The sequence below is a fragment of the Lichenostomus cassidix genome, chromosome 1Aa (genome assembly GCF_008360975.1).
Source record: "Lichenostomus cassidix isolate B80296 chromosome 1Aa, HeHo_3.0, whole genome shotgun sequence".
Lineage (NCBI taxonomy): Eukaryota > Metazoa > Chordata > Aves > Passeriformes > Meliphagidae > Lichenostomus > Lichenostomus cassidix.
The window spans coordinates 633,481-655,747 of NC_139480.1; the positions used below are offsets into that span (position 1 = coordinate 633,481).

The window sequence follows — 22,267 nt, forward strand, 5'->3', positions numbered from 1 at the left end:
ACCAATAGCAACGCGTCTCAATGATTGACAGATTTAACAGCCAATGAACAGCCCAGATTGCGGAGGTGACGTGCGCGCGGCAGCCAATCGGCGCAGTCGGCGGGATGCGGCGGAACGTGGAGGTGAAGGCGCGGCTGAGGGCGCGGGCGGAAGCGCTGAGGGCGGCGAGGCGGCTGCTGGGGCGCGCAGGTGAGGGCGAGAGCTGCCCGGGTGTGCCCTAGGGCTGCCCGGGTGAGGGCGAGAGCTGCCCGGGTGTGCCCGGGAGCTGCCCCAGGTGTGCCCGGGAGAGGGGCGAGAGCTGCCCCAGGTGTGCCCTGGAGATGGGCGGGTGAGGGGCGGGTGAGGGGCGGGCCCGGGGCAGGGCGCAGGTGAGGGGCGGGAGCTGCTCCAGGTGTGCCCATGGTCAGGATCCGCCCCAGGTGTGCCCAGGTGAGGGGCAGGTGCTGCTCCAGGTGTGCCCAGGTGGAGGGCAGGATCCGCCCCAGGTGTGCCCATGGTCAGGATCCGCCTGATGTGTGCCCAGGTGAGGGACAGGATGCCCCCGATGTGTGCCCAGGTGAGGGGCAGGATCCACCCCAGGTGTGCCCAGGTGAGGGGCAGGTGCTGCTCCAGACAGACACGTTCTTCCGGGTGCCGCAGGGTCGACTCAAGCTGCGCAGGACTCAGGTGAGGCCCGGGAGGGGCTGGCCTTGTCCCTGTCCTTGTCCCTGTCCCTACCTGTCCCTGACCCCACCTGATGGTGTCCTTGTCCCTGTGTGTGACCTTACCTGTGTCTATCTCTACCTGACCCTGCCCTGCCTGCTCCTGCCTGTCCTTGTCCTTACCTGTCCCTCACCCTACCTGACCACATCCCTTTGGCCCTTACCTGTCCCTGTTCCTGTCACTGCCCCTGTCCCTGCTCCTGTCCTCACTCTGTCGCTGTCCCCAGGATGGCCGCGGGGAGCTGATTTTCTACCATCGCCCCGACACTGCTGGCCCCAAGCTGTCCAGTTTCACCATCACCCCCACGGCTGACCCCGAGGGGCTGCAGGTGAGCAGGGGGGCCTGGGACAGCACCGGGGGGGCTGGGGGGTGACCTGCCATCCCTGGCACAGCCTCCCTGCCACTGTGGGGTCCCTGTGCCACCCCTGTGCCACCCCTGTGCCACCCCTGTCACCCCCTGTGCCAGCCCTGTGCCACCCCTGTCACCCCCTGTGCCAGCCCTGTGCCACCCCTGTCACCCCCTGTGCCAGCCCTGTGCCAGCACTGTCACCCCTGTGCCTGCTGGTGGTGCTGGCATGGTCCCTGGGCACTGTGGGGTCCTTGTCACCCATTGTCCCATCCTTGTCACCCTCTGTGCCTGCAGGTGGTGCTGGCTTGGTCCCTGTGGGGTCCCTGGCACTGTGGGGTCCCTGTGTCACCCCTGTCACTCTGCTGTCCCCGCTGTCCCCTCAGGCGGTGCTGTCCCAAGCCCTGGGCGTGCTGGGCACTGTGAGGTCCCTGTCCCACCCCTGTCACCCCGCTGTCCCCTCAGGCGGTGCTGTCCCAAGCTCTGGGCATGCTGGGCACTATGGCATCCCTGTCCCACCCCTGTCACCCCGCTGTCCCCTCAGGCGGTGCTGTCCCGAGCCCTGGGCTTGCTGGGCACTGTGAGGTCCCTGTCCCACCCCTGTCACCCTGCTGTCCCCGCTGTCCCCTCAGGCGGTGCTGTCCCAAGCCCTGGGCGTGCTGGGCACGGTGAGGAAGGAGCGCCTGCTGCTCCTGCTGGGCCAGACCCGGCTGCACCTCGACCACGTGCAGGGACTTGGGGACTTCCTGGAGCTGGAGGTGAGGTGACACGGCCGGGGGGATGGTGGCACCCCCGGGTGACCCCCGGGTGACCCCTGGGTGACCCTCGATGGCTGCAGGTGGTGCTGAGGCCGGAGCAGAGTGTGGCGGATGGCGAGCGGCTGGCCAGGGAGCTGCTGGGGGAATTGGGGATCGAGGAGCAGGATCTGATCTGCGGGGCTTACCTGGACCTGCTGCTGGCACAGGGACAGCCAGCCACGGGGGGACAAGGGGACAGCCTGCAGTGCCAGCCCTCGGCCGGGCAGGGACAGCAGGGCTGAGGGCAGGGGACGTGGTGGGTGTGCTAGCACAGCCTGTGCCCACCCTATAGACACCCTATGGACACCCTATAAACACCCTATACACACCCTATAGACACTGTGTGCCTTGTGCTGACCCCATGGCCACCCTATAGACACCCTATGGACACCCTATAGACACCCTGTGCTTTGTCCCACCCTATAGCCACCCTATAGTCCCCCTATAGACACCCTATAGACACCCTATGGACACTGTGTGCCTTGTGCTGACCCCATGGCCACCCTGTGCCCATCCTGGAGACACCTTGTGCCTTGTCCTGCCCCATAAACTCCCTGTGCCCACCCTATAGACACCCTGTGCCCACCCAGCACACCCTGGACCCTCCTGTGGGCACTCTGAACCAACCCCATGCCCACCCCATGCCCACCCTACAGTCACCTTCCCCCTATCTGCACCCCTTCAGTTCTCAATAAACTCTCAATGACGCCTCATGCCCGGTGGTTCTGGTGGCACCAGGGCCACCTGTGTCACCCCCTGTGTCTGCGGGGACAGAGGGGACAGACTGGGGGGACAGAGGGGACAGGCTGGGGACAGAGGGGACTGACTGGGGGGGACAGAGGGGACAGGCTGGGGACAGAGGGCACAGGATGGAGGGGACAGAGGGCACAGTGTGGGGGGTCAGAGGGCACAGCATGGGAGGCTTGGGGACACAGTGGGGACAGCATGGAGGGGACAGAGGGCACAGCCTGGGGACAGAGGGCACAGCATGGAGGGACAGAGGGCAAAGCATGGGGACAGAGGGCACAGCATGGAGGGACAGAGGGGACGGCCTGGGGGGGACAGAGGGCACAGCATAGAGGGACAGAGGGGACAGTGTGGGGACAGTGGGGACAGGCTGGGGAACAGAGGGCACAGACTGAGGGGACAGAGGGGACAGCGTGGGGGGACAGAGGGCACAGTATGGGGACAGAGGGCATAGCATAGAGGGACAGAGGGCACAGAGTGGGGGGACAGAGGGGACAGGCTGGGGGTACAGCATGGGGACAGAGGGCACAGCGTGGGGACAGAGGGCACAGGCTGGGGGCACACAGCATGGGAGGCTTGGGGACACACTGGGGACAGCATGGGGGGACAGAGGGCACAGGCTGGGGACACACAACATGGGAGGCCTGGGGACACACTGGGGACAGCGACGCTCATCCCCAATCCCGGATTATGCCCGGGGGGTGACAGATGGGTGCCAGGGGGGGCTGGTGGCATCTGTCCCGCTGTGCCAGCTGCCACTGCCACCCCCAATCCCACCCGGGGGGGCCGCGTGGAATTCAGGCTGGAAAATCCCTCACAATCCGCCTGTCCGAGGCCACCCTGCCGCTGTCCCCAAGTGTCACATCCGCGGGGCTTCAAAGCCACCCCGGGATGAGCGCTGTGAACCTCCCCGGGCAGCCACTGCCGCCGGGAATCTTCCCGATTTTCCCCAAATTTTCCAAAGTTTTTTTTTTACTTCTGGTGGCTCTGGAATCCTGGAGCGGGGCCAGGAAAGGGAGTGGGGCTGGAAAAGTTCCAGAGGGAGATGGGAAAAGGCTGGAAAATTCCAGAGGGATCCGGGAAAGGCTCAGCCCGGAGCAGAGGAGGCTCCAGGGACACCTTTGGGATGAGCTGGAAGGTCAATCCCAGGATTGTGGGAATTCTGGAATCCTTGCCCGTGGAATGCTGGCAGGGAGAGGCTGGGAAAAGTGGGATTTGCCCTGGGATTGGGGCCAGGGGAGCTGGGATTGGAGCTTTGGGATCGTTTCTCCATGGAAAAGGTGTCAGTCCTTGGAAAGGGCTGAAGGAATTGTGGAATATCCGGAGTTGGATCCTCAACGAGCATCAAACCCAATTCATCCTTGAAAATCCTTTAAAGTCGCTTTTGTGACAAATATTCCCAAATGATTTTCTCACTGGGAGTTGAGCTCTGGGGTTGGGGAAATCCTGCTCGGATTTTAGGGAATGTTTTCCCCGTGGAATGAGGGTGGAACACCCCGGGGGAACCTGGAACCCCAAAGCCTGGCTGGAATTTGGTGCCCAACCCCAAAACCCCCGAGGGATGGGGATGGGAATGTTGGGGTGAAAATGGGGAATGTTGGGGTGAAAACTGGGAGTGAAAATGGGATGGACGGGAAGGGGAATATTGGGGTGAAAATGGGAATGTTGGGATGAAAACTGGGAATGTTGGGATGGATGGGAAGAGGAATGTTGGGGTGAAACTAGGAATGTTGGGGTGAAAATGGGAGTGGGGATGTTGGGATGGGAATGGGAACGTTGGGGTGAAGATGGGAATTCGGGGAATGTTGGGGTGAAAATGGGAATGTTGGGGTGAAAATGGGAGTGGGAATGGGAGTGGAAATGTTGGGATGGGAATGGGAATGTTAGGATAAAAACTGGGAATGGGAACGTTGGGGTGAAGATGGGAATTCGGGGAACGTTGGGGTGAAGATGGGAATTCGGGGAATGTCGGGATGGATGGGAATTTGGGGAAGGGGCACAGGCAGCTCCGGGGGGGTTTGGGGTGCCCTGGAGAGCTGAGGGTATACTCTGGGGGATTTGGGGTCGCGGGGTGTCACTGAGGGACCCCATATCCCCCGGGGGGCGGTTGGGGTCTCATCGCCCCCCCAATTTGGGGCTCTCCCGGGGTCACCTCCCCGCTCCCGGCCCGGTTCTGACGTTCAGCACCACGGACAGCTCCGCTCGGCTCCCCGCACCGCTCCGGCCCTATTAGCGACCCTACAGACCCCCTGAATCCCCTACAGAGCCCCTGAATCCCCATAGGCTCCCTGACACCCCCAGACCCCCCTATTCCCTATAGACACCCCAATCCCCTATAGACTCCTACCGCTGCTATTGACCCCCACCCCATAGAGCCCCCGGCCCTTTACAGACCCCCCGACCCCATTACAGACCAGCCGACACCCCTGTAGAGCTCCTGACCCCCCAGACACCCTGACCGCCCTATAAACCCCCTGACCGCCCTACAGAGCCCCCGAGACCCCACAGGGCCCTAATTCCCTTGTGCCGCGTTCAGCACCATGGACAGCTCTGCTCTGAGCCTGCGCGGCTCCTGACCCTATTAGCGACCCTATAGAGCCGTGACCACCCTATAAACACCCTGACACCCCTATAGAGCCGTAACCACCCTATAAACAGCCTGACACCCCTATAGAGCCCTGACCACCCTATAAACGCCCTGACACCCCTATAGAGCCCTGACCACCCTATAAACACCCTGACACCCCTATAGACCCCTGACCACCCTATAGACCGCTGACACCCCTAAAGGCCCCTGACCACCCTACAAACTCCCCGACCCCACTACAGACCCCCTGATCGCCTACAGACTCTCAGAACCCCTATAGAACCCCATGCCGACTCGAGACCCTCTGCTCCTCCCTATATGGCCGCTGCCCCCCAGCCCCCCAGATCTGCCCTATACACCCCCAGAACCCCATATCTCCTCACACAGATCCCCTATGTCACCCTATAGAGCCCCCCGGCCCCTCCTCGCTCCCTGGCCCTATAGAGACCCTACTGTCCCCCCCTTGTCCGACTCCTCCCTGCCCCTCCTGATCCCAACCCAAAGACCCCCCGGGATTCCCTGAATCCTCCTTCCTCCCCTCCGGGCAGGACCACCCCATATCCCATCCCACCCCATATCTCATTCCATATCCCATATCCCAAATCCCATCCCACCCTATATCCACCCCATATCCCATCCCATCCCCCATATCCCATCCAATCCCATCCCTTCCAGATCTCCCCCATCCCCATAACCCATCCCACCTCCATCCCATAACCCCAATCCCCTCCCACATCCCTCAGACCCCTCCTCCTCCTCTAGACCCCCCGGCCAGGACCACCCCGCGTCCCATCCCATTCCCATAAATCCCCCAAACCCCTCCCCATCCCACCCCGTATCCCATCCCATCCCACATCCAATCCCACCCCATATCCCACCCCATATTCCATCCCACCCTATATCCCATCCAATCCCATCCCTCCCCATATCCCATCCCACCCCATATCCTATCCCACCCCATATCCCATCCCACCCCATATCCTATCCCACCCCATCACCCCCCACCCCCAGACCCCTCCCACCCCTCCTCCCCTCCCTCCTCCCCCTACTCTCCCCTCCCGGCTCCTCCCTCCCTCCCTCTCCCCGCCGCTCCCGCAGCTCCTCCCGCCCCTCTCCCCCTTTCCCGCAGCTCCCCCCGCGGCTCCCGCAGCTCCTCCTCCCTCTCCCCGCTCCGTCTCCCCGCGGCTCCTCCCGCTCCCCCCATCCCCGCGGCTCCTCCCGCCGCCCCCCCGCTCCCGCCGCTCCCGCAGCTCCTCCCGCCGCTCCCCCCGCTCCCGCAGCTCCGCAGTCCGGCGCAGCCCCGGCCGGAGAAAATGGCGGATCGCGCCGAGATGTTCTCGCTCTCCACCTTCCACTCGCTCTCCCCGCCCGGCTGCCGGTGAGCGGAGGCTGCGGGGGACGCGCGGGGGACGCGCGGGGGATGCGCGGGGTCGCGCTGCCCTTCCCCTCCCGCCGCACCGGGCCCGCGCCGCGACCCCCCCGCCGCTCCCCCGCCCGTTCACCTTGGGATGCGGGAGCGGCGGGGGGCTCCTCCCGCCCCCTCCCCGCCGTTACCGGCGCCGCCGCCGCCGGCCGCGGCCATCCGAGCCCCGCGGCTTCCGCGGCCGCTCCTGGGCGGGGGGCGCGGCGGGCCCGGGGGTCCCTCTGTCCCCTTCGCCCCGCCGGCCCCCCCGCACACCGGGGCCGCTGCGGGAGGAGTCGCCGCCGCCTCTTTGTCTCTCCCGAGGCGCCGCAGCGGCCCCGGGATGGGGACGGGGACGGGGATGGCGGGGCTCGGTCCCGGAGCGCGGGGAGGGGGCTCAGCGCCCCCCGAGGCCCGGCGCGGCCCGGGGGATCCCGGGGGGTTCCCGTCGCACCGGGATCGGTCACCTTCCCGGAGGGCCGCCGGGGGTCCCGCGGGGAGGGGACGCGGCTGGGCCGGGGTGGCGCCTGACCTTGGCGGGGTGCGGGTTTGGGGTGCGGGTTTGGGGTGCGGATTTGGGGTACGGGGGTGCGGGTTTGGGGTACGGGGGTGCGGGTTTGGGGCGCGGGCCGTGGGTCGGGGCGCGGGCCGGGCTGGCGCAGTGCGGGGCCCAGGCGCCCGTTAGCGGGGCGGGAAGGGCAGGAGGCGGCGGCGAGGGGCACCGGGGGGGCTGCGGGAGCTGCGGGGAGAGGAGCAGGGCACGGCGGGGCTGCGGGATGTGCCCTTGGCCGGCTGGGCCTCTGCCGGGCTGCTCCCCTCCCCGGGGTGTCCCCTTCCCTGGGCATCCCTGTCCCCTTCCCTGAGCATCCCTGTCCCCTTCCCTGAGCATCCCCGTCCCCGGGCTGTCACTGTCCCCGGCCTGTCCCCTTCCCGGGATGTCCCCGTCCCGGCTGTCCCCTTCCCGGGATGTCCCCGTCCCGGCTGTCCCCTTCCCGGCCCGCTGCGCAGCAGGACCCCGGGCTGTCCCTGCCCGCGGTGGCGCAGGGAGGGGACGCCACGGCCTTGCTGGAGCTGCTCAGCCCCGCTCTGGGCCTTGGGGACCACCAGGACCCCCCAGCCCAGCCCGGCCCAGCCCAGCCGCGGGGGTCGCAGGCAGGGGGGGCGGCGGGAGCGATGCCCGGAGCCATCCCGCAAACCCCCGGGGATGCCGCGGCGAGGCCTCCCGAGCATCCCGAGATCCGCCGGGGAATGGCGATGGAGCGCCGAGCCAAACCCGGCTGTGCCTTTCCCAGGGAACGGCGGGGAGGAGGTGCCCAGCCCGGCTTGGGGGGTCCGCTGGGACCCCCTGGGCGGAGAGGGAGCGGCCGAGCGGGCGGGAATGCTGGATGTGGGAATGCCAGGATGGGAATGCTCGATGTGGGAATGCCAGGATGGGAATGCTCGATGTGGGAATGCTCGATGTGGGAATGCTCCATGCGGGAATTCCAGGCACACACGCAGCCGGGCCTTAGGATCGCTCCCAGCTCCCGGCTGGTGCCACATGCCAGTCAGGAGCCCCAGGTCGCCACTTTGGGGTGACCGCAGGGTCACACCCGAATCCCTGCCGCCCTCCCCGGCCACTGTCGGGGTCTCTTCTCGGGCGGCGTTCAGGGAGCGGGGCTGGCGGGGCTGACGAGATTCAGGGCTGAGGAAATTCGGGGATGAGGAGATTCGGGGCTGAGGAGATTCAGGGCTGAGGAGATTCAGGGCTGAGGAAATTCAGGGATGAGGAAATTCGGGGATGAGGAGATTCCAGCCGCCCGTGGCCTGCGCCGCCGGCAGCCTCCAGGGATCCCGGCCCTGGCAGCGCTGGCACCGCCTGTCCCTCCCCAGCCTGGCCCTGCCCCGCCAGGTGACACTGGAGCCCTTTGAGGTCCCCTCCGGCCCGTCCAGCTCGGGGTGGTGGCTTTGGGGTCACTGGGATGCCGTGGGAAGGGTCCTGATGTTTCCAGCCCTTCCCGACCCCTCTCCGTGTGCGGGGCTGGGTGACACCCCCTGGTCCCTGTCCCCTCCCTCAGCTCTGCTCCTGTCCCCCCTGATCCCTGTCCCCTCCCTCAGCTCCCAGCCGGCCCCCGGAGTGTCCCCAAGGTGGGACAGGCACTGTCCTTTCTCCCGCTGCTCAGCCCTGGTGGCTCCGAGACTCCTGGCACAGCCAGGGCACTGCCTGTGACCCCAGCGGGGTCCCCAAGGGTCACCTCGGGGGGTTTTTGGGCTGGATCAGCTCTCAGTGGTGGTTCCATCTCATCACGGTGTCCCCATCCCAGTGTCCCCATCCCATCACAGTGTCCCCATCACAGTGTCCCCATCCCATCATGTCATTCCCATCTCATCACAGTGTCCCCATCCTACTGTCCCCATCCCATCACAGTGTCCCCATCCCACTGTCACCATCCCATCACATCATTCCCATCCCATCATGGTGTCCCCATCCTACTGTCCCCATCCCACTGTCACCATCCCATCACAGTGTCCCCATCCCACCATGTCATTCCCATCACAATGTCCCCATCCCACTGTCACCATCCCATCACAGTGTCCCCATCCCACCATGTCATTCCCATCACAATGTCCCCATCCCACTGTCACCATCCCATCCCACCAAGTCATTCCCATGCCACCACAGTGTCCCCATCCCCCCACGATGTCCCCATCCCGCCATTCCCATGTCCCCCCAGCCAGGCCAAAGCCACAGCAGTTCCTCCAGAGGGTCCTCCCCCAGAGGGTCCAGGGCTGCAGGAGTGTCCCCAGGGTCACCACCCCAGGAGGACTCCCAGCCCCACTGTCCCCCTGTCCCCCCAGGTGGCCGCAGGACCCCCTAAAATCCCTGGGAGGGCAGAGGAGCCAAGGGCTCTTCCTGCAGGGGGGCAGTGCCTGATACTGCCTGGGCTTGGGGAGATGGGCTGGGCACCCCAAAAGGCTCTGCACCCCAAAATGCTCTGCACCCCAAAGGGCTCTGCACCCCAAAAGGCTCTGCACCCCAAAGGGTTCTGCTCCCCAACATCCTGGGCTCTGCACCCCAAAGGGTTCTGCTCCCAACATCCTGGGCTCTGCCCCCAAAAGGGCTCTGCACCCCAAAAGGCTCTGCTCCCCAGCACCCCAAGGCTCCGCACCCCAAAGGGCTCTGCGCCCAAAGGGCTCTGCTCCCCAACACCTTGGACTCTGCTCCCCAACATCCTGGGGCTCTGCACCCCAAAGGGTTCTTCTCCCCACAACCCCAGGGCTCTGTACCCCAACAGCCCACGGCTCTGCACCCCAAAGGGTTCTGCTCCCCAACATCCTGGGGCTCTGTTCCCCAAAGGGTTCTGCTCCCCAACATCCTGGGCTCTGGACCCCAAAACCCCAGGGCTCTGCACCCCAGGCCTCTGTGCCCCAAAGGGCTCTGCACCCCAATACACTGACAGGCTCTGCTCCCCAATACACTGACAGGCTCTGCTCCCCGAGATCTGGATGGGCTCTGCACACCCCAAAAGGCTCTGCACCCCAAAGGGCTCTGCTCTCCCAAACCCAGGGGCTCTGCACCCCAAACCCCTGGGACTCTGCTCCCAGCACCTCAGAGTTCTGCACCCCAAAGGTTCTGCACCCCAAAGGTTCTGCACCCCAAAACCCCGGGGCTCTGCTCTCAACACCTCACAGTTCTGCACCCCAAAGGGCTCTGCACCCCAACACCCCGGGACTCTGCACCCCAAAACCCCATGGCTCTGATCCCTCTACCCCAACAGGCTCTGCACCCCAAAGGATTTTGCATTCCAGCATCCCAGGGCTCTGCACCCCAAAGAGTTCTGCTGCCCAGGGGGTTCTGCTCCCTGATACCCCAAAGGGCTCTGCACCCCAAAGGGCTCTGCACCCCAGCATCCTGGAGCTCTGGATCCCAAAACCCTCACCCAAAACCCCCCACCCCAAACCCCACCACCCAACACCAGCACCCCAAAAGGCTCTGCACCCCAAAGGATTTTGCATCCCAACACCCCAAAGGACTCTGCACCCCAGAAAACTCTGCTCCCTGACATCCCAAAGGACTCTGCTCCCCGACACCCTGGTGCTCTGCACCCCAAACCCCCTACAGATTCTGCTCCCCAACCCACCGGCACCCTTCACCTCACCCCCCCAGGGTTCCCCACTCCTGCCCCGGTTTTGGGGTCCCGCTCAGCCCCGCTCGCCGCTCCGGCTCCGTTTTTGCCGCTTTTGCCCCAAATCCGCGCGGATTCGGCGCTGCCGTGCCCTACTTCTGGGAATTATGGGATTAGGGGAATCTTCCTGCCGGGGATCGGGAACAGGCGCTCGGCCCCGTGCGCCAGGGGGGTTTGGGGCGCCAGCAGGGGAGGGGACAGCCCTGACCCCCCGTTTGGGGTCCCATCGTGCTGTCGCGTTCCGGGCTGAGCCCCCCGAGTGTCCCCAACCCTGGGGAAGGGGGGCACAAGGTCCCACACACCCCTGGTGGCACTAACCCCGTGCGTGGTGACAAGGGGGACCCGCTGGCACCCAGGCCACCTCTCCCACCTTGCCGAGCTCCCCAAAACACCCATTTTCTGTTTCCCGACCCCAAATCCTGCCGGGATTTCTGTGCTTTCCCTGGATTCCCGCAGGAGCCGCTGGTTTCCATGGCACCCCAGATTCCCGGGAATGCTCAGCGCCCCGCAGCCTGCCCGGCTCTGGGTCCCCTTTGTCACCCCAATCCTGCCTCTGTGACCCCCCAGGGACACCCAGCAGCACGGGTGACCCCGAAACCCGGCGGTGGTGACTGTCCCCTCCCCAGCTCGGCTCCAGGGATGTCACTGGGCCGGGAATTTGGGACATGCGGTGGCCTCGGCACCTCCGCCCAGCCGGCTGCCACCGCGTGGTGACAGGGTGTGGTGACGTGTCCGTGTGGCACCAGGGGTGACAGGGTTTGGTGACACATCAGTGTGGCTCTCTTGTGTTGGCACCAAGGGGTGACACAGTTATGGTGACATGCCCATGTGGCACTGTAGGTGACACGGTTATGGTGAAATGTCCCTATGGTTGTCCCATGCCATCACCGACAGGTGACAGGGTTTGGTGACATGTCCATGTGGTTGTCCTGTGTCAGCACTGAGGGGTGACAGAGTTATGGTGCCACACCCATGTGGCACTACAGGTGACAGAGTTTGGTGACAGGGTTATGGTGCCATGTCCATGTGACACCAGAGGTGACAGGTGCCATGTCCCTGTAGCTCCCATGCCAGGGGTGTTACCCATACCACGGATGATGTCCCCAAGATGCCACTCCACTCCCGCAGTGCCACAGGGTGGCGGCTGGCCTGTCCCTGATCTCCGTGTCCCCTCTGTCCCCACTGTCCCCAGGCCCCCCCAGGACATCAGCCTGGAGGAGTTCGATGACGAGGACCTGTCGGAGATCACAGACGATTGTGGCATCGGCCTCAACTACGACTCGGACCACTATGAGAAGGTGCGGGAGCCTGGTGGCCCTTGGGGACACCGCGGGGGCTGTGGGGACACCGCGGGGGCTGTGGGGACACCGAGCTGGCACAGCAGTGGCTTTGGTGGCTCTCAGCCCGGCCGGGGTGTCCCTTGTCCCCTCCCGGACACCCCGCAGGGGCTTGGGGACACTGCCACCCCCTCGGGGCGGGGCGGGCGGCGCCACCGCGGCTGTCGCCTGTCCCTAACGCGGTGTCCCTAACGCGGTGTCCCCGCAGGACTGCCTGGTGCTGGAGCGCGGGGAGCAGCCGCACCCGGTGTGCACCTTCCAGGATGACTTCCAGGAGTTCGAGATGATCGACGACAACGACGACGACGACGACGAGGAAGAGGAGGAGGAGGAAGGCAACGAGCTGGAGGCGCCGCCATCGCCCTCGGCCTCTCCCATCCCCTCGCCCGCCCTGGAGGAGACGCAGAAACATCGCCCGACCACCCTCAACCTGACCGCCCCGGGCACCCAGGTGAGGCGGTGACCCGCGCGGTGTCACCTGCCGGGGGTGGCTGTCACCTCGCCACGGCGTGCCTTCCCTCCCGGCGGCTCTCTGTCCCTCGCGCCCACCCTCCCCGCGTGTCCCCCCGGGCTGTGTCCCCCTTCTCCCGAGAACTCGGGGCTCCCGCGGGGTGTCCCCGCGGCGGTGGGGTGTCCCCGTGTCGCCGCGCACGCGTGGCGGGGCTGCCCGGCCGCGCCACCGCAGTGTGTGGGAAGCGAGCGGAGCGCCTGCAGCCGCCGCCGTTGCCAGGGAACCGGAGGCTCTCGGGAGCTTCGGGCTCCCCCCGCCTTCCCCGGGGGCTCTGCGGGTGGCGGTCACCGCAGGGGGACACAGCCCGGGGGTCCTGCCGCTCCCTGCCCCGCTCGATCCATCCCAGGCTTGCTCCATCAGCCCTTGGGGTACAGGAGTGGGGGAGCCTCTGGATCCGCCCGGGTCTGATGGGTCTGAGCCCTCGGTGGCTCCCAGGAGGAGGCGACATCCTGGTCCTCGGGCCCTGTGTCCCTGTCCCCTAACCACCCATCCGTGTGTCCCCCTAGAACTCATCCCTGTCCCCTCTGTACCCATCCCTGTCCCCTCTGAATCCACCCCTGTCCCCCATTCCCATTCTCATGCCACATCCCTGTCCCCTAGCCCCGTCCTCCCATCCCTGTCCCCTCTGTACCCATCCCTGTCCCCCCTAGAATCCATCCCTGTCCCCTCTGTACCCATCCCTGTCCCCATCCCTGTCCCCCCATCACACATTCCCATCCCCCTCATTCCTCTCCCCGCAGTGTCCATCCCGGTGGCTGTGGCCCATCCCATCCCTGTCCCCAGTGGCCATCCCGGGGGCGTCCTGCCCCATCCTGCCCCATCCCATATCCTATCCCATCCCATTCCCATATCCCATCCCATATCCTATCCCATCCCATTCCCATATCCCATCCCATTCCCATATCCCATATCCCATCCCATTATCCCATATCCCATATCCCCTATCCCCTATCCCATATCCCATATCCCATATCCCATATCCCATCCCATATCCCATATCCCATATCCCATATCCTATCCCACATCCCACATCCCATATCCCATATCCCACATCCCACATCCCATATCCCATATCCCATATCCCATCCCATCCCTCTCTGGCCACCCCGGCTGCTGTCCGGCAGCTCCGGCCGCTCTCCCTAATCTCTCCTCCCGCCGGGATTAGCGCAGCCCGCGCTTCCCGCCGGGACTAATCCGCAGCTGCCGCCGCGCCGGCGGGACATTCCCGGGGCTGCGACATTCCCGTGGGCTGCGACATTCCCGGGGGCTGCGACATTCCTGCGGCTCCCCACATCCCTGCGGCGCCGGGCGGTGGCGGCTCGGGGGTCCCGCTGGGGGTCAGCCGTGCTCGGGGGTCTCACCCCGGTGTCCGGCGGGTCAGCGCCGGTGCTGGCGCGTCCCCGGGATGGGCACGGTGCCACCCCAGGCCATGTCACACCATCCTGCCATCCCTGGCTCCTGGCGCCGGGCAGGAGATCCCGGGATGCGGCGCTAATCCGGATAAACCCCGGGCACGCGGCGCGGGGGCTGCCAGGCACCTCCGCGTGCCCCCCTGTGACACCCCGGTGTCCCCCCGAGTCCCCAAAGGCTCCCCGGGGGTGTCACCCGCTCACCCCCTGCCCCGGCTCTGCTCTTCCCGCAGGATTCCCTGAACAACAACGGCAGCTTCGCCCCTCCCGCGCCCCGGCCCAGCTGGCAGGACGCGCTCCTCCACTCCTCCTCCTCCTCCTCTTCCTCACACACCGGTGAGCCCGGGGGGTGACAATGGGGGGGTGACAATGGTGGGGTGACAATGAGGGGTGACAATGGTGGGGTGACAATGAGGGGTGACAATGGTGGGGTGACAACGGGGGGTGACAATGGGGGGTGACAACGAGGGGTGACCCCGTCTCTGTGTCGCCCTTCCCGCAGGACACTCGTCCCCCCACGCCTGCATCCTGGACGGACCCTGCCTGGAGAGCCCGCCGGGCCCCGGGGGGGCTCCCCCCTCGCTGCCGCCCTCCCCCTTGGACTCGCAAGGCAACAGCCCCGAGTCCCTGGCACATGGTAACCCATCGCCCCCGAGAGCCGCGCCCGATTTTAACATGAACCTCATCTCCGCTGCGCTCCGAGCTCCGCTCTCCCCGCCGCGCCCCCGCCAGCCGCCCCCGCCGCCTCACCCCTGTCTCTCTCCAACAGGGCCCGCGGCTCCCCCCGGCCCCCCCGACGCCGGCCCCCCGCCCCAGGCCGCCCCCCAGGCCCCCACGCAGCCCCAGGGCGGCGGCAGCCCGGGGTCCCCCCGCCCGCAGCCGCAGCCGCGGCCCCGGCCGGAGCGGGACGGAGCTCCGGGCCCCGCGGAGCCGCTCAGCTCCGACGGGGAGGGCGCGCAGTCCGGCCGGGCAGCCAGCGTGCGCGGCCACCCCTCGGGCTCCTCGGAGACCACGTCGCCCTCCTCGGACCCCGGCATCGAGGCCGACCTCACGAGCCGCACGGCCAAGGCCTTCCTGCCCGGCGGGCGGCGCGGGGATGAGCTCAGCTCGCCCGGCTCCGACTCGGACGTGGACGGGGAGCTCGAGGCGGCTTTCGCCGGCGGGCGCCTGGTCAGCAACATGATCTCGTCCATCTCGGAGACCGAGCTGGACCTGAGCAGCGACAGCAGCAGCGGCCGCTCGTCCCACCTGACCAACTCCATCGAGGAGGCCAGCTCGCCCGGCTCCGAGGGAGAGCTGGAGCCCGAGCTGGAGGCGCCCGGCCTGCTGGGCATCAAGGACTCGCTGCTGCTGGACAAGGGCAAGGAGGACGAGGAGGAGCCGGCCGAGAGGGGCCCGCCGGAGCGCGGCGTGGTGCGGAGGGAGAGCCTGGCCGAGCTGAAGATGGACGCCTACTACGACAGCCTGGACCCTGCCGACGGCCCCGCGCCCGAGGGCCAGACCGACGTGTCCAGCGCCAGCCCGCTGGACCTGAAGATCGACCCCGACCACAGCCTGGAGAGCATCCGCCGCTCCTTCTACCTGCCCGTGGGGCCCAAGCTGATGCCCGAGGCGGACGAGGAGGACAACAGCGAGTACGACTCGGACTCGGAGTCGGAGCCCGACCTGAGCGAGGACTCGGACTCGCCGTGGCTGCTCAGCAACCTGGTGAACAAGATGATCTCGGAGGGCTCGTACCCCATCAAGTGCCCGGACGAGTGCTTCCAGAACACCCACTCGCTGTGCGACACCATCTCGCCCGCCTCCGACCTGGAGCCCGAGATCCTGAGCGAGGCGCTGGACGAGGAGCCGGCCCCGCGGGACTCGCCGGTCACTCTGGGCGACGCGGAGCCGGCGCGGTGCCAGCGCGGCGCCATCGAGCTGGTGGACATGGAGACGCTGCGCAGCTCCCTGGCCGAGGCCGAACACGCGGCCGCCGAGCCGCCGCCGGAGCCGCCGGCCGAGGAGCCGGGGCCGTTCCTGTTCCTCAGCAACCCCACCAACGACACCATCGCGCCCGTCTGCCCCGGCCGCCCCGTCGCCCTCGGCCGCCTGGACGCCACCGAGGTCCTGGCCACCCTGGGCTGCCGCCCGGCGCTGTCACCGCGGGTGTCCCCCGGCTCCGAGCCCGGCGGCGACCGCCGCCCCGCCAGCCCCCCGCGCTGGGCCCTCGACGGGGACCTGGACTCGGGGGTGCTGGAGGCCGACTCCATGATCGACGACGTCCGGTTAGCTCCCGACGCCGACCCCGACGGCGCGCTGGACGTGTCCACGGCCAAGACCAACCGCGGCTTCGCCATGGCCCTGGAGGAGGCCGAGGTGACCCAGCGCAGGGCCAGCCCGGCCGGCGAGGCGCCGGAGCCGCCGCCGCTGGACGAGTCGCTGGCCTACGACTCGGTCAAGTACACGCTGGTGGTGGACGAGCACACGCAGCTGGAGCTGGTCAGCCTGCGGCGCTGCACGTCGGTGCTCAGCGACGACAGCGACATCCTGCGCGCCTGCGACGACGAGGTGGCCTTCGGGGACGGCCTGGTGGCGCCCGACGCGCGCAGCTCCTCCGAGGACTCCTCCCCCGAGGCAGACCTGCAGTTCTCCAAGAAGTTCCTCAACGTTTTCGTCAACAGCACCTCGCGCTCCTCCAGTGAGTGGCTGTGTTGTGTCATGACATGTCGTGACGTGTCGTGACGTGTTGTGACATCCCATGCTGTCCCAGGCTTCTCTGTGTGACCGTGGCACACTGTCTGCCCTCCGTGTCCTGCCCCGGCCATTCCTGTGTGCTGTGTCCTGGCATGTCGTGATATGTCACAATATGTCATGGCATGTCACGATATGTCATGATATGTCACGATACATCACAGGATGTCACGCCATGTCGTGCCATGCCATCCCTACTCTTGGCACACTGCCCTCCCTGTCCTGCCCCAGCCATTCCTGTGTGCCGTGCCATGGCATGTCACGACATGTCACGATATGTCACGATATGTCATGATATGTCACGATACGTCACAGGATGTTGTGCCATGCCGTGCCATGCCATCCCTGCTCTCGGCACACTGGCTGCCCTCCCTCTCCTGGCCATGGCACCATTCCCATGTGCCACGTCATGTCACGATACGTCACGGCATATTGTGACATGTCACGGCAGATGTGCCAGGCTGCGAGTGGCCCCAGCCCTGCTCGGAAGGTGTCACCCCCAAAGGAGGGTTCTGACCCCACAAGCCATGACCCCAAGGGTCCTGCAGCTCCCAGGGGGGTCTGGGTGTCCCCAGGGGGTGGCAGTGTCCCCAGAGGGTGGCAGTGTCCCTGTCCCCCCTGTCATCACTGTCCCTGCAGGCACAGAGTCCTTCGGGTTGTTCTCCTGCATGGTGAACGGCGAGGAGCGAGAGCAGACCCACCGCGCTGTCTTCAGGTGAGGCCACCCTGGGTGACACCGCGGCCACCCCGGGGGACCCCGCACCCCGCCAGGGACACCCCGAGGGACCTCAGTGCCACCCCAGGGCCCCTGCCCGCTCCTGGTCCCGCTGTGGCCACCCCGGGGCTCTGGGGTGTCCCCTTCCTGCAGAGCTGCCCTACAACAGGCACCCTGCAGGGGACACGGGGTGGCTTTGGGGTGACCGTGACGGCAGGGGGGTGGGACTGTGGGTTTGGGGTGATCGGGAGGTCAGGGCTGTGGGGTGGATGGATTTTTGGGGTGCTGAGGACCCGAGGGCAGCGGATTTGGGGGTGACCACAAAGTCAGGAGTGTGGTGTGGGTGGATTTTTGGGGTGCTGAGGAGCCGAGGGGAGCGGGTTTGGAGTGACTGAGAGGTCAGAGCTGTGGGGTGGGTGGATTTTGGGATGTTGAGGGGAGCAGGTTTGGGGTGATCGGGAGGTCAGAGCTGTGGGGTGGCTGGGTTTTTGGGGTGCTGAGGAGCCAAGAGGAATGGGTTTGGGGTGACTGGGAGGTCAGGAGTGTGGGGTGGTTGGATTTTTGGGATGTTGAGGGCAGCAGCTTTGGGGTAACTGGGAGGTCAGGAGTGTGGGGTGGTTGGATTTTGGGATATCCAGGGCAGCAGCTTTGGGGTGACTGGCAGGTGGGCTGGGCAGACTTTTGGGGCGCTGACTACCCGAGTACCCAGCGCCACACCTCCGAGGCCACCAAGTCCCCACTCTGCCCTCCCCCCCGCGTGTCCCCAGGTTCATCCCGCGGCACGAGGACGAGCTGGAGCTGGACGTGGACGATCCCATCCTGGTGGAGCTGGAGGAGGACGACTACTGGTACCGCGGCTACAACATGCGGACGGGCGAGAGGGGAATCTTCCCCGCCTTCTACGCCCACGAGGTGGTCGGCCAGGCCCGCGACGCCATCGGTAGGACCCCCGAGGGGATTTTGGGACCTGGGGAGGGGTCTCGGGGTCTCGGGGGAGCCCTCTCCTCGCCCCTTCTGCCCGCAGGTCTGAAGAGGAACCCGTGCTGGGTGGAGAGGTTCAACGTGCAGTTCCTGGGCTCCGTGGAGGTTCCGTACCACCAGGGCAACGGCATCCTCTGCGCCGCCATGCAGAAGGTGGGCGGGGGGCGGCGGGACCCCCGCGGGGGTGGTGGGACACCCCTGACGGCGCTGTCGCCTCCCCTAGATCGCCACCACCCGCAAGCTGACGGTGCACCTGCGCCCCCCGGCCAGCTGTGACCTGGAGGTGACGCTGCAGGGCATCAAGCTCATCCTGACTGTCACCGAGTACAGCGCCGAGCAGGAGGTGGGGACACCGCGAGGGGCGAGGGGACACCGCGAGGGGCGGCGGGACACCGCGGGGGGCGAGGGGACACCGCGAGGGGCGGCGGGACAGGGGGCTGGGCTTGGGGGAGGGGAGGGGTGAAGATTTGGGGGTGACCAGGAGGCGATCAGGGGTACAGGGAGCTGGGTTTGGGGGTGACCAGGAGGTGATGAGGGACGCAGGGATCTAGGTTTGGGGGACAGAAAGGAGATTTTGGGGTGACCAGGAGGTGAGGGATGTTGGAGTCTGGGTTTGGGGGTGACCAAGAGGTGAGAGGTGAAGGTTTGGGGGTGACCAGGAGGTGATCAGGGGTACAGGGAGCTGGGTTTGGGGGACAGAAAGGAGATTTGGGGTTGACAAGGATGGGAGGAATGTGGGGGTGGGTTTGGGATGATGAGGGGTGCAGGGGTGTGGGTTTTGGGGGTGACAGAGCGAGGACAAATGCAGGTTTGGGGGTGATGGGAACTCCAGGGCTGCGGGGTGTCGCTTTTGGGGTCTCTGCTCCCCCAGCAGCTCTTCTCCTCCCCTGTCCCTCCCCAGTTCGAGCGCTGCAGCCACTTCTTCCAGATGAAAAACATCTCCTTCTGTGGGTGTCACCCCCGGAACAGCTGGTGAGACCTCCTGCCACCCAGGGACACCCCGAGGGACCCCTGTCCCTGACAGGGACACCTCAATGACCCCCATCCAATTTAGGGACCCCCACACCATTCAGGGACACCCCAAAGGACCCCCATCCCATAGGTACCCCAAGGATCCCCCACCCCATTCAGGGACACCCCAAAGACCCCCAATCCCTGACAGGGAGACCCCAAGGGACCCCCATCCCATTCAGGGACCCCCAGTCCCTGACAGGGACACCCCAAGGGACACCTGTGCCATTCAGGGACCCCAATCCCTGACAGGAACACCCCAAAGGATCCACACCCCACCCATGGACACCCCTAAGGTCCCCAAATCCCTGCCAGGAACACCCCAAAGGACCCCCATCCCATTCTGGGACACCCCAAAGACCCCCAGTCCCTGACAGGGACACCCCATGGGAACCACATTCCACCCATAGGAACCCCAAAGGACCCCCAGTCCCTCTCTGGGACACCCCAAGGATCCCCACCCGATCCCACAGGCACCCTAAAGGATCCCCACCCCACCCAGGGACACTCCCAGTGCCACCCCAGAGCCCCCTGCCTGCTCCTGGCGCCCTGCTGTGGCTGTCGCGGGGCTCTGGGGTGTCCCCTGGGTGTCCCCTGGGTGTACCCTGGGTGTCCAGGGCCGGGTTTGGGGCACCCCTGAGGCTGTGCCCCCCAACCCCGCAGCTATTTCGGGTTCATCACCAAGCACCCGGTGCTGAGCCGCTTCGCCTGCCACGTGTTTGTGTCCCAGGAGTCCATGCGACATGTGGCCGAGTGTGTCGGGTAAGGGACAGGGGACAGGGGGGACACGGGGGGACAGGGGAACTGTGGGATCTGGGGGGCTGGGGACACGGGGTAGTGGGAATGGGGGATCTGGGGGTATTGGGGTTGGGGGATTTGGGGGTCTGGGTGTCAGGGGGTATTTGGGATAGGGGATCTGCAGATATTTGGGATGGAGGGTATTGGGGATGAGGGATATTGGGGTGTCAGGGGTATTGGGGCTGGGGAATTTGGGGGTATTGGGGCTGGGGGATCTTAGGGTCTGGATGTCAAGGGGTATAGGGCATGGGGGATCCTGGGGTATTTGGGATGAGGGATCTGGGGGTCAGGAAACTGGGGGTATTGGGGATGTGGGGATATTTGGGATGGGGAATTTGGGGATGTTGGGGTTGGGGAATTTGGGGGTATTAGGGCTGGGGGATCTACGGGTATTTGGGCTGGGGGATCTATGGGTATTTGGGCTGGGGGATCTGTGGGTATTGGGGACAAGGCATATTTGGGGCTGGAGGATCTGGGGGCATTGGGGATGGGGGATCTGGGGGTATTGGGTATTTGGGATGGGGGATCTGCAGGTATTGGGGACAGGAGGTATTTGGTGTTGGGGGATCTGGGGGTATAGGGATGGTGCATCTGGGGGTCAGTAACTGGGGGTATTGGGGCTGAGGGGTGTGGAGGTACTGGGGATTGGGGGATCTGGGATTATTTGGGTTGGGGGATCTTCAGGTATTGGGGCTGGGAGATTTCTGGGTATTGGGGATGGGATATTTGGGGTTGGGGGATCTGGAGGTCTGGGGGTGAGGGAACTGGGGCTATTGGGGCTGGGGGATGTGGGGTATTGGGGATGAGGTATTTGGGGTCGGGGGATGTGGGGATATTTGGGATGGGGGGTCTGGGGGTATTGGGGCTGGGGGAGCTGGGGGTTTTTGGGATGGGGGATCTGGAGCTATTTGGGATGGGAGATGTGATCTGGGGGTCCGGCTGTGCCAGGTTTGGGGTCACCAGTGCCCAGCTGTGGGGTTCCCACTGGGTCTGGGGGCGCAGGGGGTGCTGGGGGTCTCTGTCCCCCTCCCCCTGACCCCCCCCGCCATTCCCACCCCCAGCCGAGCGTTTCAGGAATACTACCAGGAGCACCTGGAATACGCCTGCCCCACAGAGGACATCTACCTGGAGTAGGGGGGCAGCCGGGGGGGTCCCGCCCTGCGCCCCCCGCCCCGCCCCGCCCTGCCCCACACACCCAGCCTGACCCCCTCCCCGCCGCCCGGGGGTCACACTGCGGGTGACAGCGGGGGGACACCGAGCGGCCCCCCCTGCATGAGCAGCGCCAGCCCGCGGGGGTGGCACCGGGTGGCGTTGGGGGGCACCGGGGGTGGCGCGGGGGTGGCACCGGGGGTGGCACCGGGGGGGCTGCGGGGTGAAGGGCGGCGGTGACACCTCCGCCACCCCCAAATCCTCGCCGCCCCCCCGAAAAAGGAACGGCGACCCCCAAAGCCGCCCCCCCCCCGCCGCCCCGGCTGTCCCCCCCTCGTGTCGGTGTCCCCGGCTGTCCCCCCCCGCCACCGCCACCGCCACCGCCCCGGGGGGGTCCCCGCGGGGGGGTCCCGGGGTCGCCCCCTCCTCACTGCTGTGCCTGGTGGTTCCTTCGCTTCGGCCCCGTGTCGCCCGACCAGCGCTATCGTGATAGAGCTCCGCCCGCGCCATGTCCCGAGATGTATCCGCCAGCAGCGGCCGCAGGAGCCACTGCGCCAGCCCCGGCTGTCCCCACGCCGTTGTCACCCACTTGGTCTTTCAATAAAATATATGCTTGGTGTGAGCTGGCGACGCCGCGGGGACACCGCGGGGACAGGGCTGGGGACAGTGTGGGGACAGGGATGGGGACAGTGTGGGGACAGGGATGGGGACAGTGTTGGGGACACTGCGGGGAGAGTGCTGGGACAGGGCTGGCGACACCGCGGGGACACTGCGGGGACATTGTGGGGACAGGGATGGGGATAGGGCTGGGGACAGTGTGGGGACACTCTTGGGGACAGTGCTGAGACACTGTGGGGGCAGCGCTGGGGACAGTGT

At 66.3% G+C, this 22,267-nt stretch overlaps 2 protein-coding genes across 6 annotated transcripts; both read left to right on the forward strand.

Moving 5' to 3' along the window:
• Nucleotides 1-4: 4 nt before the first annotated feature.
• LOC146443005 (uncharacterized) lies at nucleotides 5-2,558 on the forward strand. 4 transcript variants are annotated; one of them, XR_014856264.1, is made up of 7 exons: nucleotides 13-189; nucleotides 524-666; nucleotides 929-1,030; nucleotides 1,681-1,806; nucleotides 1,887-2,147; nucleotides 2,304-2,326; nucleotides 2,378-2,558. XR_014856264.1 is itself a non-coding variant. In XM_085081036.1 (5 exons), the coding sequence occupies exons 1-5, from the start codon at nucleotides 105-107 to the stop codon at nucleotides 2,085-2,087; spliced, it is 657 nt and encodes a 218-aa protein (XP_084937162.1). In that variant the 5' UTR covers nucleotides 13-104; the 3' UTR covers nucleotides 2,088-2,558. The 4 variants fall into 4 exon arrangements, 2 of the variants coding, with proteins under 2 accessions (XP_084937183.1, XP_084937162.1); XR_014856263.1 differs by having other exon boundaries at nucleotides 2,304-2,558; XM_085081036.1 differs by having other exon boundaries at nucleotides 1,887-2,558.
• A 3,845-nt stretch (nucleotides 2,559-6,403) lies between these two features.
• MAPK8IP2 (mitogen-activated protein kinase 8 interacting protein 2) lies at nucleotides 6,404-22,013 on the forward strand. Of its 2 annotated transcripts, XM_085081102.1 has the most exons (13): nucleotides 6,404-6,557; nucleotides 11,940-12,045; nucleotides 12,293-12,535; nucleotides 14,238-14,340; nucleotides 14,507-14,641; nucleotides 14,774-16,684; nucleotides 17,377-17,452; nucleotides 18,220-18,392; nucleotides 18,477-18,586; nucleotides 18,657-18,776; nucleotides 19,335-19,405; nucleotides 20,108-20,206; nucleotides 21,304-22,013. In XM_085081102.1, the coding sequence occupies exons 1-13, from the start codon at nucleotides 6,493-6,495 to the stop codon at nucleotides 21,374-21,376; spliced, it is 3,285 nt and encodes a 1,094-aa protein (XP_084937228.1). In that variant the 5' UTR covers nucleotides 6,404-6,492; the 3' UTR covers nucleotides 21,377-22,013. The 2 variants fall into 2 exon arrangements, with proteins under 2 accessions (XP_084937228.1, XP_084937220.1); XM_085081094.1 differs by having other exon boundaries at nucleotides 14,507-16,684.
• The last annotated feature ends 254 nt before the right edge of the window (nucleotides 22,014-22,267 follow it).